The sequence below is a fragment of the Oryzias melastigma genome, linkage group LG21 (assembly GCF_002922805.2).
Source record: "Oryzias melastigma strain HK-1 linkage group LG21, ASM292280v2, whole genome shotgun sequence".
Classification (NCBI taxonomy): Eukaryota; Metazoa; Chordata; class Actinopteri; order Beloniformes; family Adrianichthyidae; genus Oryzias; species Oryzias melastigma.
In genome coordinates this window covers 26,830,158-26,845,986 of record NC_050532.1, presented here as the reverse complement: position 1 = coordinate 26,845,986, position 15,829 = coordinate 26,830,158, and the positions used below count along the sequence as shown (strand labels likewise).

At 38.9% G+C, this 15,829-nt stretch overlaps 1 protein-coding gene across 1 annotated transcript in view; it reads left to right on the top strand.

The window, feature by feature from the left end:
* thsd7ba (thrombospondin, type I, domain containing 7Ba) overlaps positions 1 to 15,829 on the top strand; it is a 255,311-nt gene that overhangs the window by 115,854 nt on the left and 123,628 nt on the right. The window contains exon 4 of the mRNA XM_024286085.2: positions 7,349 to 8,195. Within this exon, the coding sequence (XP_024141853.1) occupies positions 7,349 to 8,195 (847 nt within the window). The remainder of the gene's footprint in view (positions 1 to 7,348; positions 8,196 to 15,829) is intronic.

The window sequence follows — 15,829 nt, the reverse complement described above, 5'->3', positions numbered from 1 at the left end:
GGCTATCAGCTTCAGCGTTTTTAACTATCAATTTCAGCATCTTCAGATGCCAAATACATGCTACAGCATTCACACTAGCATTATCACAGGTAATGCTACACATAGTTCAGAATATGTTAAAAAGTTACAGTTTTAAATTAAAAAAAAATGTAGTTTTAGAATGTTCAATAAATGTTTATCCAGTTCGACCCGCGACCTAAGGTGTGTTTTGGATTTTGGCCTCTTGTGCGATTGAGTTTGATACTCCTGTTTTAGTTGCACATTTGGTGGACTTCACCCTGGACGAGTGTGCAGCAATTTAGAATTTAGCAGCATCATTCAGAGAATATTTGTCTTCTAAAGTTCAAGTTGTAAAAGGTAATTTGTTCCTGGCATTATAGTAGAACTTGTCAAATTCTGGTCAATTGTTGGTCATCGGGAACTTTAAAGATCGCTGGATCGCTAGAGGACAAACGGGAGAGTCAGTTTCCAGCGAAGCGGCAAGTCTTGCTATTTTATTTAGACGTTGCTACCTTGCAGCAGCTTCGTACCTGAATTAAGCTTTAGTCACATGTACCTGTATGAGGGGGTGGGGTTCACCTGTACAGGTGCTGTAGGTTTTTGGTTGTCTGGGACCATTGAGGGTCATAGAGAGGAGTGGCTGCATCTTTCAGGTGTGTCTTGAGCATTGATAGTATATAGAGACAAAGCAAGGCTGTGACGTCACCAATAGAAAATAGCTTACCTCCGGTTCCAACAAATTAAGTAAATTCAGTCGCAATTATGGCGCGGTCTGGATTTTGAGATTTTGGGACCAATAGGGGGGGTTAATAAGCTGAGAATAGAAGTCTATGAGATTTTGGCTTTCTGGGACCATCAGGTTCTTCCTATTTGGGATGCGGTGGAGGAGGGGATATTTCTAAGCACTATCTATGGCCTTGAGGCTCATATCAACACCTCATGGGACGTCATAAAAATGGAACGCAGCATTGTTGTATGTGTGCTAAATGCATTGTAAAGTATTTGGAAGGCTTATAGAAGCTATACACACCTACAGGTGATGCTGCTGTACGGTGCCCTTACGCTGCATTGCAGTACGTAAGGTTTTAGTCCACAAAACTGTACACTCCGATTGTCTAATTTCTGCATTTCTAATAGTCAGGTTGCAGCAACAGATCACATGAACAGCACTAACTGGGCTCATTGTACAGTTTATAGGCTTAAGAAAATAAAAAAAATCCAAACAAAACGCTGGTGTCTCACCTACTTCACTCTTCACTCTTTTTCACCTCAAGTGTAGTGGGTGTTCGCTATGAAGCACGCCCGTAGATTCAAGACACTTGATTGAACCTTAATTTATCCAGGTAGATCGATTTAGAACAATATCTCATTTACAACAACGACCTGAGTTTGCATTGACAGTACAAAAACAGCACAACAGTGCAATAAGTTACACACAGAAAAAACATGACATCTTCTCAAATCAATATTTACAGTAAAAAATCTACGGGATTGACCACTGACCACATTGAAGGTATGCAGCTTCAGGGTTTTCTGCAGCTCATTCCAGTCATCAGGGGCAGAAAAAAAAAAGAATGAGGAGTGGCCAACGGTGGTTCAAACCCCGGCTACCACCATAGTTAGAAAGTCACTAGAAACTATGTGTACTAGTAGCAATTTTAAAAATGGAATGAAAGTACTATAGAGTTTTACCAATCAGAGTCTTATAAATGAAATGATACCAATGCAGTCGTCTGTGAGAGTGAACATAGAAAATAATGCACAGAAACCTTTTTCTCTAGTTGTCTACTACTTTGATATTTCATGGCTGGACAGCTTTTTACCATTCTTATGCCTGTAGAAAGCCAGTATCCATTGTGAGGGCAGATGAGACTGAAACCGTAGCTAATTTTATTTGTTAAAAACTGAAAAAATTAGTTTGAAAACATTCACGATATTACATTCCGTTATGATGTAAACTAATGTCTGCATGATGACCTAAACAGAACTACCAAGAAATCCATTCATCTTAAAGATTCCAGTTCTTAATGTCTCATATTGTTGCTCAGACACGGAGACAAGAAGAGAAGCATCAATTAAATCTGTTTTCAAAATTCTGCTTAAGGTCTTTGGGTCATTGGATTTCTTTTGTCCAGACATTAAAATCAGCCAACATGTCTGATTTACCAAACGTTTCTAAAGACTTTGTAGGGCTCAGTGTGTTAGAAATAGTTCAATTATATGCTATTTTATGAGCTACTTTTTGCTTCTGTTTACCCATTTTCAGTGCATAAAGGGGGCTTTGCTTGTGTTGTTTGCTTTTATTGTCCAGCTTTGTGCCATTTGTTCAGTTTAAGGGAATCAAGAGAATTTCAGTTTAGCCACGCTTCAGTGGACAAGTTTAATTTTGTGCCTGTTCCAGTGTCCATTCATCCTCTTTTCCTCCATTACAAAGTCCGTTTTAAGGATAAACGGTGTGGTGAAAGGAGCACAAGCCCCCAAGGGAACCAGAACGCCCCCCCACCACACCGCCTCGAGGTGACAGAGGAAACATAAAAAGCTACAGGAAGGGGGGAGCGTTAGGCGACTGCCCCACCTGCGCGGATGACAGATGCTGACAGATGGATGGAGGCAGTGATTATTCAGAGCTTAAAAGATGAACTAGTGCTTGTCTTAGCTGGCTGTCCTGGCACCCCAGAGTAGAGTCTCGCCCAATCAAATTACCATAAATCACACACACACATGTGGCCAAATTCAGAACCACCGAGCTCAAGGAGTTCAGGCTTACAGAGTTTTCATCATGAACTTTGCCGGACGTCTGCCCATGTCTTTCTCTGGCTATTATTTTCTCCACGTCTGCCGTTAGGAAATTGTTGGCTGGAATTAAATATTGTGTTTATACTCGATTCATAACGTGACCCTGCCATGCGTTGGTTATTTGGCTGCCATTTTTTAGAGATGGTTGTCGACATGTTGGAACCAGATTTTGTTAGCAATGTTAGTAAGCAGTGATTGGTTCGAGTCAGTCTGAGACATCATTTCTATGGCAACCACTCTCACCAATCCGGAGTGAGCTTGTTGGAAGTCCACACCACTAAAAGCGGGCTCGGGAGAATCTGTCAATCGAATGTTCTACGTGAGATGACCACTGTCATTGAGGCATCTGATTGGTCAATTTATAACTTGAATAACTTTCACACCAAGCAAAATATCAAGTAAAAAATATGTTATAAAGGTATCAGAGCAAATATCGTTATTCTGACCAATAGAATGGCTGAGTAACAACTGTTTATTTCTCTATTAAAGTCAATGGGATTTTGGCGTCTTGGGACCAGCGGGTACTTCCTGTTTGGAACATGAGGGGGGAGGAGTCACTCAGTCCAGTTCTAATGGTTGTAAATGGTTTGGGCTCCCTGTAGGCTGTATGCAACACATTCTCATTACCAAGATGTCACTTTTTGACGTTTTGTGTGTTCCCCTTAAATCAGGCGTCCGGTAGTTTTGTCAGACCATACCAGACACAGAATGAAACTTGGAACTGGCCTGGTACCTTAACCTGGTACCCTAACCATGTGTCTGGTACCGCATCCAGAACCCGTAACGATCCGTGTCTGGTGCCAGGTTAAGGTTAAGGTCAGGGCTGTGGATCATTGACCAATTTGAATCACAAATCAAGCTCAATGATTCATGAATCAAACCACGATACATTTAAGAACAGGAGATCAGAATCAACAAAACTGAAAACCCCCCAAAAATATGTAGATAGAAAGAAATGGTGTTTGTCATTTTAAACAAGTTTTTTACATTTTATTTTATTCTTTTGTCTACCTTCCGGTTAAGTTCAGCAGTAATACAAACAACATAAAAGTCATTGTTGTTTTTGATCATTTAACAACAAAACCTAAAAATGTTCTCCACACTTTTCTTTCTTCAAAGTTTTTCAACGTTTTACGTTCTAAGCATTACATTTTGGTGCAGAGACCGACCGACATCGTCCCCAGATAATATTTTACTACACTCTACTGCATTTGTAGAGATCGTGAATCAGTGATCTTGGACGTCGCGAATATTCAGATCCCGAGTACCCAAGCACCTGAATACTCGTTACATCCCTAGTTAGGGTTAGAGTACTCTTTAAAAATAGGAAAAGCATTTAGTTCCACTTGTTACTTTTACTTTAAATCATATAAATGTTTCGATTATTGATTATTTAAAATTAATAAAATGACTCAGATAGTTTTGGGATTGTAATCAACGCATCTAAAAATCATTTTTTCCACCATCACTAGAATCTATGTGGAAAAAGTGAGAAAACATTTTCACTGATGTATCACAAGTCGCAGTTCTGTGTACACATCTTACAAAAATCACATGCAATTATGTAAGATTCATGTGTTATTTGTGTATAAACTATGTAAAATATAAATAAATTATGTAATTCTCTACCAATCAAAAAATTCAAACTCTTCAAAACTGAATTAATGTGAAGACTCGACGTCTGAAACTGACGGACATCCGCAAACATTGACTAACGAGGAACGCAAGAAACACTTTATAAATATATCCTGGAAATTCAAACGTCAGAAATAATCAATGTAGTGGCTGCAATACGGGCTTTAGGTTGTTTTTGGATCATTTTCAGACCTTTGAATGTTTTTTTTTTCTGTTTGAGTTAAAAAATAAATGACATAAAAGAAGATAAGTCCGAGATTAGACAGTTCCTACTCCCCAACATATCTGAATGTAACAGCATGAATTCAGTAGAAACAGTTTTCTTTTCTTACAATAGTTTTGTTAGAACATGGGAATACACTTCATGGATTTCAGCTCGAGTTCCATGCAAAGACGCCGTAAAACAATCAAATTATTTACTAGATTATGGGTGTAATTTCACGGCCGTACCTTTTCCTGACAGAAACAACATTTCTCTGCTTTTCAACGAGCTATAAAAACAGCTTTTATTAGGTGAACACATCCTGCCAGCTCACATCTTTTATGGTCAAACAGACTCAATTTTGCTTTTGAAATGAGCCAAGTTGTTAATGCAACTTTAAAATGACATTTTTTGGTTGAGTTCTCTTTTATAACTGCAGTCTCGACTCTATAAAGTGTTAGGTAGCTCAGATTTATGAGAGAAGATGACCAAATGACAGCAGTTGGTGTCTCTCATTAACATTACACAGAAAGACCCACTTTGATGAACTGTGAAAGAAGTCCGCTCTTAGAATCTGGAGCCCTTAAGCTGTTTGGTAATGTTAGTTGTTGGCCAGGAAACAAAGTGTTGACAACAGATTCTGCTGGCATTGAAGCCCTTGGAGCACTTTCAGCATGTTGTCATTCAAAAGCAATTTAGGGAGCAGTAGGATCTCATTATTACACCAATTTGACTCCAATTAGAAGAAATGAATCAAATTATCTTGTGCACTGCATGCTGCACAAGATCTGGCTGAGAAAAGAACATGACTGACACATAACTGCATTATAGCAGCTAATTGGTTGGATTTTTTCTTTTTTTTTCTTGGTAAACCGGTTTATGTCTACTTGTTTTGGAGATAATGACAAAAAGGTCAAGCAAATAAATTAGAGAAGCTTTAGGAGTGAGTAACTGTAAATTAATTTGTGAGTCAGATTTTTGATTACCATGTTCAAACAAAGACTGACACATGCATCGAATCTGCATCTAACTCAGTCAGAAAATATTAAAATAGTTTATAATTTATGTTGCAGACATAACTGTGGAATCTTCCAAAAAAGCATATTTACATCAGTGTCATATTGTTTTTAGAGAGAAGAAACTAAACAAGAAATTTAAGGCTTCATCATTTTATCCTCTTATCTTCAGTCGACTTCAGCCAACAGTGGCTGATATAGGCTCCAGCAACCCAGTGATTCTGAACCAAAAAGTCAAGAACATTATGTACTCTTGACGACCAGCAATGTAACCACTACACGCCACTGAACGAACACCTTTTGGTATCTACAGAGGATATTTGGACCTTTCAATGATACCAAACGTGAAGGGGTGGGAGTCTGGGAATTGTAGTTTTTGGTAAATTAAAAAAAGATAATAATAACTAGACTTTCTTTTTTGTTTGTTTGTTTCTGGCAGTCATAGGGATATTTTATATATATATAAATATTGACTCCTTCATATTCGTTGACCTCAACAAACCATCAAACTATTTAATATTTAGGATTTTTTATGGATTTGTTCATTTAAGTCTGTCTCTAAAGCTCAGGAGTGTCATCATTTTTTTTTACATTTGATCTATAGATATAATCATTTCACCTTTTAAAATCTTTATTTTATAATTCACTGACTATTGCGATTGCAGAATCGTCGTTATCTTTAACTGTTTTCATTTTGAATTTGATACAGGAAAATTACAACTTGGTTTTGTCGAATATTTATGTATTTCAGGAGAATTGTATCTTTTTCTTTATAGGAATGAAGCCAAAATTCAGAAGAATAGAAGATAACCTCAACTTTTCTCTGCTTGTCTGATCATGTTGTTTGTATTAAGTTTATTGATGATCCTGTACCAAACAGATATTATCTTATAGATTTTTCCCTCGTTTGTTTTTCCTTATGTTGTGTTCTAAAAATAGGTGAAACCCGTAAAGTATTCATTTTTTATTTTTAATAATCATTTCAGATGTTTTAAAGGAGTAAAAATCCTCACTAGACACTTTAAAAACTTAGACGTGAATATTTTCACACTTTTATCTCTTGTTTAAACTCAAAGTTCAAACCTTCATTATTAAAAAAAAGTCCAGGATTAAATAATAAAACTAAAAATCATCTCAGTATCAAAGATTAATGTAAATTTGAGAAGCTGAACACATTCTGTGCAGGACATACAGACGGAGGAAATTGATTGACAATAATTTGCAGCCAACCAGGACACTGAATATTTAAAAATCTGTGAGACGGCGACGGGTGAACTGCATTACTGCGGCGAGGAAACACAGTTTTCATGTTCCTGGTTTGGACTTACCAAACTTTACTGCCATAGCTCTATTTTCATCTCTTACAGAACAGACTTTTCTTCAAATAATTCACTTGTACATTACTTTATTACTTTAATCTCCATCAATAAACCATTTGAGTTTCTAGTTGTGTGATCGTTCTTCTGCTCAGAGCTTTAGTGCCCTAATGCTCATCAGAAAATCTGGATCTTCTGGCTAATCGTTTTTTTTTTCTCCTTTTAGCTTCTAAAGTATTCCAGTAGTTTGATTACTTTGCATCCCTTTGCTCCACAATAATCACAGAGGTTTAGTAAATGACCCTGAACTGTTCTTGATTGGAAACCTCATCGTAGCTGCACAGCTTTTTAATTTCAGTGTTTCTCTGTCTTCTTTCTTCCAGGCCAGTGGGGTCAGTGTGTCGGGGAGAAGTGTGGTTCTGGTGGGATCCAGACCCGAACACTGTGGTGCGTCCATGTGGACGGCTGGTCCAGCCATCACTCCCACTGCCTGCACACGCCTAAACCGGACAGCCAGCGGCCGTGCTATAAGGTGTGCGACTGGCACCAGGACCTCTTTGAGTGGGACGTCTCTGACTGGGGGCCCTGTCTTCTCATTCCCTTCTTGTCCAACGAGCTCAGACTGAGGACTGCCGACTGCATCACGGCGCAGCACGGCATTCAGAGGCGCTCCATCCACTGCGTGCGAACTTCAAACCGGACCGCCGTCAGCTCCCGGATCTGTGAGTTCTTCTCGCACAAGCCCCCCGTGGAGCAGGCCTGCCTCATCCCGTGCCCCCAGGACTGCGTGGTGTCAGACTTCACGTCCTGGTCCAGTTGCAGCAAAACATGCGGGGTTGGCCTGCAGCACCGGACTCGGCACGTCCTGGCCACGCCGATGTACGGAGGGGCAAACTGCCCCAACCTCACCGAGACCAGAACTTGCACAACTTTGGCGGACTGTTCCACTGGGGAGGGGGAGCACCAGTACAGCCTTAAAGTAGGAGCCTGGAGCGAGTGCAGACTCCCACAGCACAAGGACGCCATCTTCAACGGAAGGACCGTTTTGGATTACAGTGCCAACTCCCATGAGAACAACACCGTCACACAACACACGGTGGCTTTCCACCACCACACACATCATCACAACCACACACACATCAACAACCCCATGTCGTGGGACCTGGAAGTGGGATATCAGACACGACATGTTCGCTGCACCAGAAGTGACGGCAAAAACTCCATGCTGAGGTGAGCTACTTTCAATTACCTTCTGATGTTTTTATTTACTGCAGACAACAATGTCAAAAAAATAAACAAGAGAAGAAAAAACATTTGAAAAGATGGAGGAAACTGACTTATCAGACATCCTCAGAAAGAAAAACCAATAAATGAATCCGGTTGGAAAGTGAAAAAAATGAATTGAAAATGTTCCAGCCACTAAATGAAACAACACAAGTTTCCAGCAACATGTTTTCTGGTTATAGTGTAAAAGTAATCCACCAAAAACCTTCTGTTCATGGGAAGACATCTCAGGTTTTCCTGTCATTCAAGCAGCTATGATTAATGTGTAATTAAAGCAAATGTAAATGATCAGATAATTCAAATGATCCTGACTGTAGATTAACAGATATAATCCTGCATTTAGATTTACACTCACATTTAACTTTTACACCAATATTTAAATTCTGGCTACTTTTCATAAATTAAGAAAATTAACTTAAACTTTATTTAACTAAAGAGTTGATGGACAATATGAATCATTCAACAAGGATCTTAACAATAGTAGCTGTAATTCTCCTTTAATCCTTTGTAATTTATCAGCATCAAACCAACACATTTGGACTTCATTTAAGCTTCATTTATCACAGAAAATCAATTTATTGTCAGTGAGAACAACCAGAATTAAAGCTATTTTAAGTTATAATCCACTGGATTATGAAGCAGATTTTCTATTTTTGAACTAATTTATGGATTTAAAGTGTTCCTCATGGTGTTAATATATGGTAGGAGTCGCTTCATTAGCTCTGATTTAGCTTTTGTTGGTTATATTTATGAATTTGTGGCTGAAATGCACCAGAAACAGAAAATCAAACATTTTTTATTTATTAATCATTGATGACTTTCCACTTCCTCCTGCATTTGCTGAACTGAGATGACCCTATGGTGTAGGAAGTCTTTTATTTTGAAAGGAATTCATGCAAAGCTCCGTCAAAAGTTATAAACTATTTCATTTTTTTTTAAATCTATTTTTTATTCATGCCAAACTACAATAATTTATTTAAATGTATCATGTTAGTAGCACAAACATAAATCAGTTTCTTATTTTAATGTTGAGTGAAGACTCCTACTGGGTTTTGGTTGGTGAGAAATCGACCCGAACGGCTCTTTAAGGTTGCAGACCGCTGAGCTAGAGCCTTAGAAAAATGGACTGAACTTTTTGCAATGTCCAAAAAAAGGGATTCCTATGAGTCTTTTATTTGAAAATGTGTTCTTAAACATCTCTGGATAAATAAAGGCACAACAAATAAAAGCAAATACCTTCAGACGCTAAATACTTAGTCAAGTTTAAATTGATTTACAAGTTCTCATTTCAATTGAATTTAACATCATTTGATTTAAATCAATATTTTATTGTTCAGTTTTCCTCCGATTACATAGTTTAGTAAAATGTATTTTAACATAAATAATGAGTTTGACTGAACAAAGGTGAGACTTTTATTTACAAAATTAACAATTTGTACAATAAACATTAATGGAAATCTGTTTATTTTACTAAATATAACCCTCAAAAATACTTTAAAGGAAAAAAAAACTTTTGTAATGACGATTCTTATAAGTCATCAGCTGAATATGAGTGTTTGTTTGTTAATTATTGCTATAGTCTTTAAACTAAGAGTGAAATATAACTTTGATATTGCTTTCATGTCCTTTCTTTGACGTTTATTTGAACGATGGGTCATTTTGTTCATGAAGGTGTAATAAGGGGAGTAAAAGTGTTTTATTGATGGTGATGATGTTCTCAATTATGGTGAGGAGCTGGTGTTTTAGTGGCATATTGGCGCTGGGGCGGGGTGTTATTGTGTTAAATGTCAAGTGGTGCTCCCCTCTCGCTGCTTTTTGAGTCTACGTTGGTATTTAGATTGTGTTTGAATGAACTGACACACACACACAGGCCTTAACAACACATTCTCTCGCTTCAGTGGGAAAGAAAATCATTGTTATCTATATTATGGTCTATTGTCTAAATGCCACTAAATACCATCTTAGTAGAGTGAAGTGGCACTATTAGTCAGCCGTTGAAATCAATTCCCAACTGCCATCCGCTGAGGCCAGCGCGTGAGAAACAGCCTTTCAATGATATCATGGCTCAATGAGGTGTTTTATTGTTTCATATTGTTTTAGGATTCACAGCCATGAGCTCCGGATCCGCTCAGAGCAATCAGTGCATTAGATCTCCCGCTAAATAGAGTTGTTCTGCTCTGTTTGGACAAAGAGGCCTGAACTCCTGCAGCTTGTTGCACATTCAGTAATCAAAAGATGTCATCCTGAATACTTTACTGGCTTTTATGGCTTCAGTGCGAAGGGACCACTTACTGTACAGTACCTGATTAGCAACTAAGAGAGGAGCTTTAGAATTTTTGTACCTCCCACATGAATTCTCCCTCATTATGCTTTCTTCTAGCCTAATTATTATGGAGTAAATTTTTAAAAGGAGCATTGTGCTCACATCCTAATAACCTTTCTAATTATTTGGCCCATATTAAACAAAAGGAGCCGTTATTACATGACTAATGGAGTTGTTTGAAACATGGAAAAGCACACAGTGACTTACTGCTGCACCTGTGTGAAAGAAGCACTCAGGATGTGGAACAGCTTTAATACAGCTGAAGTGGAAACTGGACAATGTTATTAGTTTCTCAGCATAAGCAGAATTTAATAAATCCTCTGCTGGAGGTCTCTTTAGTGTGATACTTTATAAAATCTGTCTGTTAATCTGTTTGAATCCCAACTCCACCTGGGGATTTTTGCTAAATGATTAAAAAAAAACTGGTTATTATTTTCATTATCTTGCTTAAGCAACTGTTGCTCCGCTTGGATATTGCTGGTGCAACAATGCTTATTACTGTTACAGACTGTTCAAATATTACAACCAATCTGATTCATAAAACCATCCTCTGAGCTGAGGCTCAGCGTGTGATCCATGTGTTATCTGAACAATCACAAGTGTGATCAGCATCTTTGTTCGTTTTACGAGCTTCAGTTGTAGCAGAAAGTTTCAATTATTGACTGTACCCAGCCAGCAAGGCCAAGTGGGTCCATGTGGCTTAAAAGTGGCAGATAACGTGGCCCCGATTGGGGTTGTCTGCAGTTTCTGTGGTGGTCCCACCTGTGTTTGCCCTCATTGGCTTAAGTGGGTACTCATTTGGGTGGGTAGGCTCGCTATGCTAGCCAGTCTCCCATTGGATGGTGTAGCATGCTAGCAAGCGCCACTGGAGCGATCCAGCAAGCTTTGCTGTAGCAAGTTCCACTGTAGCCATGTAGCGAGCGCTGCTGTTTCAAGCGTCGTTGCATCAAGCTAGCGAGCTCCATTGTAGCCAACTCTGCTGTATTGAGCTAGCGAGATTAGCTCTAGCGGGCTTCGCTGTATGGAGCTAGCAAGCTCCACTGTAGCCATTTAGCAAGCTTTGCTGTTGCAAGCGCTGTTGTAACAAGTTAGCGAGCTCCACTGTAGCCAAGTCTGCTGTGTCGAGCTAGCGAGCTCCTGTGAATCGAGCTAGCAATAACTTCCTCTTCCAACATGACTGTGCACCAGAGTACAAAGTGATATCCATAAAGACATGGTGGACAGAGTCTGGACTGTACTGGCCTCCAGAGTCCGGACCTGAACTCCATAGAACACCTTTGGGATGAATTAGAGCGGAGACTGAGAGCCAGACCTTCTCCACCAACACCAGTGTGTGACCTGACCAATGAGCTTCTGGTAGAATGGTCTAGAATTCCTAGAAACACTCCTAAACCTTGTGGTTCCCAGAAGAGTTTAAGGTGTAATACCAGCAAAAGGTGGACCGGCATCATATTGAACTCTATGGGTTAAGAATAGGACGGCTCTTCAGTTCATATACAAGTGAAGGCAGGTGACCCAATACTTTTGGTTCTATTGTATATTCATGTATGTTTGCATCAATCACATTCTCTGCATGAAAATATTTATGTACTTATGGATTTTATGTTCACACGTAGTTTAAGAGTATCTAACCACAAAAGACGATATTAAAATACTTGTATTTACAAAAGATGAAATGTTTTTCAAAGAAACATCGACTGTATATGAGAACTGGACTGAGTGACCCCTCCGCTCCGGTCTTCCAAACAGGAAGTACCTGCTGGCTCCAAGAAACCAAAATCCCATAGACTTCTATAGAAGAATAAACAGTCATTTCTGAGTCGTTCTCTCGGTCAGAATAACCATTTTTAAACGTGTTCTTGATAATTGTCTTTTTTTATTTATATTTTTATTGTAGTTCAAGTTATTAACTGACCAATCACCTTAACATTAGAAGGAGATGCCTGTTGCCTGCCACAACCGACGTTCAAAATGTTTGACAGAGTTTGTTTAGTCTGTTTTAAAGTGGGAGAATTGAGCACTTCCAACAAGCTCACTCCTGATTGGTAAGAGTGGTTGCCATAGAAACTCAGACCGACTCAAACCACATCTGACTGATGACGTCTGTCTCCAACAGGACCATATAGCAAAAAATGGCGACTAAATTGACTTAATTTGGTTGTAGCCAAAGGTAAACTATTTTTTACACTTACTCAAATGCTCTCAGATGTTTTAAACTTTCACCACTCTGAAGTCAAATATGCTTGGATCTGTGAGAAGACACAAAAAGAAAATATATATATATCACAATAAAAATGGTTTTGGAACTAGAAATGTGAACAAAAACAAATAACATTCCCATTTTTTTCCAGTTGGTGTTCCTCTTTATAAATGATTTTTTTAGAAAGTTGTGAAGCTTTTTTCACTTTGCATTGCATTCAGTGAGACCCGATAATTTGTTGCTTCGGAGGGTAATTAATGAAGTGAAATGACCCAGAAATGGCCGTGATAAGTGCTGGTTGAATTCTCTGAGAAGCCGAGGAGAAGATCTTCAGCGCTTTCATTTATTAAGGCCTCTGGCACATTAAACTTTGGATCAAAGGAGATAATTCCATCCTACAGTTCCTTGCAGCCACAATTAAAGAGATGCCTGATCATTTTCATCACGAGTGTGATTCATATAAATAAATATGAGGACAGCAGGGTTAGTGGGAGCTGCCTGTGTCAACACTGGGACTGATTGTAGAAGTTTGCAACCTGGAGACTAAAATAGCATGAATATAAGACGCCGTTACGTTCATGACCAAAACAATGAAAGTTCATTCATTCATGGACGTTCTGCTTATCAGAAAAATACATGTAGTTTGTTTTATGACAGACATGCCTTGATTCCCTTTTTCTTAATATTTGAATTCAGCATTTTAGCTAAAGGTTGATTGGTCAGTTGCAGTTATGGGGAAGATTAGACATCATTTATACGTTTTTAATGTTATGTCTAAATGGGGATTTCCAATGTTTATTTGACCTGCTGAGGTTCTGCTTCTTTAGATTTAGTTTTTCTATCTTTGGTCACGTTTTGTGTTTAGGTTTGTTCGGTCTTCTCTTCAGTTCCAATCATAGCTGGTTTCCATTTTCAAATATTCATAACTTTTTGTGGTTTTACATGTCTGAGTATTAGGGACGGTTGCTTTTGCTCACTAGATCGTCTCATCTCTCCTCCAGTTTGTAACAGTTCTTGGTTTTCTCAGGTTTACAGGATTTATTGGTGAATTGGTGACTCTAAATCCCCCCTATGTAAATATGTGTGTTTTTGTCTGTCTCTGTGATGCATCCACTAGTAGCTAGGATAGGCTCCAGCAACTCCATGACCCCAAACAGGAATAAATGAGTTTAGAAAATGGATGAATGGAATCAATGAAGTCCTCCACCCACCTCCATCCCTGACAGCTTTTAAACTGTATTACTCACATTTTTTCCCAAACAACCATGTAATTTCAAAAAAAGTACTTTTACAGCATTTTTACTTTAGAAGCACTTTTCCAGTTCCCTTTTCAGCTTACCTGAGTTCAATTCATGTTATTTTAAAACACCAGTGCACATTTAACCACACAAAGATGACAAAAAGCATCAAATACAATAATTTAGAATGGTTTTAACACAATTCAAACAAAAAATCCAACATTGTTAAAATCCAAATTCCTTTTACTGTGTGGACTAAATGGCATAGTGTTAAATCAAAAAGATTTGTCCAATCTTTTTAACTCTTCATGGACCAGCTGGTCCAGGACGTTGACCTGGTTTGTGGCAAATTGAAGTTTCTTGTACCTTCTGCTTTTAATAAACATTCAGTTATCTGTGTCACATTTGTGTGAAGTTCAGTCATGGTTGTTCTTCTGCTCACAATGATAATTCACAAGCACACGAACCTTTAGAAAGTACAGATGTTTTATTCTGGAGTCTAGAGTTCATTGGGAAAGCCTTCTTCCCACCCAAGGACACCATTGTTTTCAAGAGATGCGTTTAAGTAGCGTGACCTACAGTACTTTTTAAAGGAATCACCTTTTTTTTCTTGTTTTAATTTCTGAAGGTCGTCTGAGAACACTTCTCTGTGCTCCAACTTCACGATTCTGCTTCTCGCCTCCCCTTTGACCTCGCTTGAATCCCACTGAGTTCTCTGACAAATCTTTAAATCCTGACAGCAGCTTTCACAACTCTGGACCTGTTAAAGAATTTAGCGGAGTGGTTCATGATTAAATCTGAGTCTGTCTTTACTGTCCTTAAAAAATACTCAAGTTTTACATTTCAAGGTGTTCTCTGACTGAATAGCTGCTGACAGCTGTAGTCTTCGTCAGCGATCTACAGCAGGACTTACAGACAATACTCGCTGTATTAGCAAAGATTCTGAGACATTATGCACCACAAATCCTTCAGGTAAAACATATATGACATGAAATGATGAGAACAGCGATAAAATCCCAGAAAGACACCAACTGCATCCGTACATCTCCAACAAAACTAGTTTATTCAGCTGTAGCTTCGGCTGCTGCTCCTTCCTGGATGAAGATGCAGCCAATCTGACGGCCTTTTGTTCCTGATTCACCTCTGGATCCGACATCACTGGCATCAGCCGTCCTTCAGTTCAGGATATCTACCGCTAAGCGAGCAGCGTCACAAAGAACTACACCAGGGGTGTCTTTAGTCAGTCCTCGAGGGCCGATGTCCTTTGTGTTTTCTAACCAACCTTCCGTTGAAGCTCCTGATTGACCAAACACACCTGATCCAGGTAATCAGCAGCAGATGAGGCAGGATATCTGGAAAACCAGGAGTTCGGCCCTCAAGGCCTGAGTTTGAAAACCCCTGGACTACACCCATCCAGCAAAAGGACTCTTCTAACTACGACCCTCAGCCAGATCTGGATCAGAACCCTATGGCTGGACATTACCGATACTGATGGACATTTTGATGTAGCAGCGGTGAAGATTTATGCCAGCAAGACACTGGTTGTGTCCGAATTCCCCCCTAATCATTATGTAGTGTGTTCACCATTTTCTAGAGCTGTCCGGATTCCAAAACTAGAAATTTCCCAGAAGTCTTTGCGAAAAACTAGCATACATCAATGGTCACTAGATTATCAAATATAGACCACAATGCATTAGGGTCAGGGGTGGAGCTCCAAAAACCACGCCCCCTCAGAGGAGATTTTGGAAACTGAGGCTTCAGATCAACATGAAAAATGACTTTTTAAGACGTTCAGGTTGTGAGATTTTGGTTAAAAACG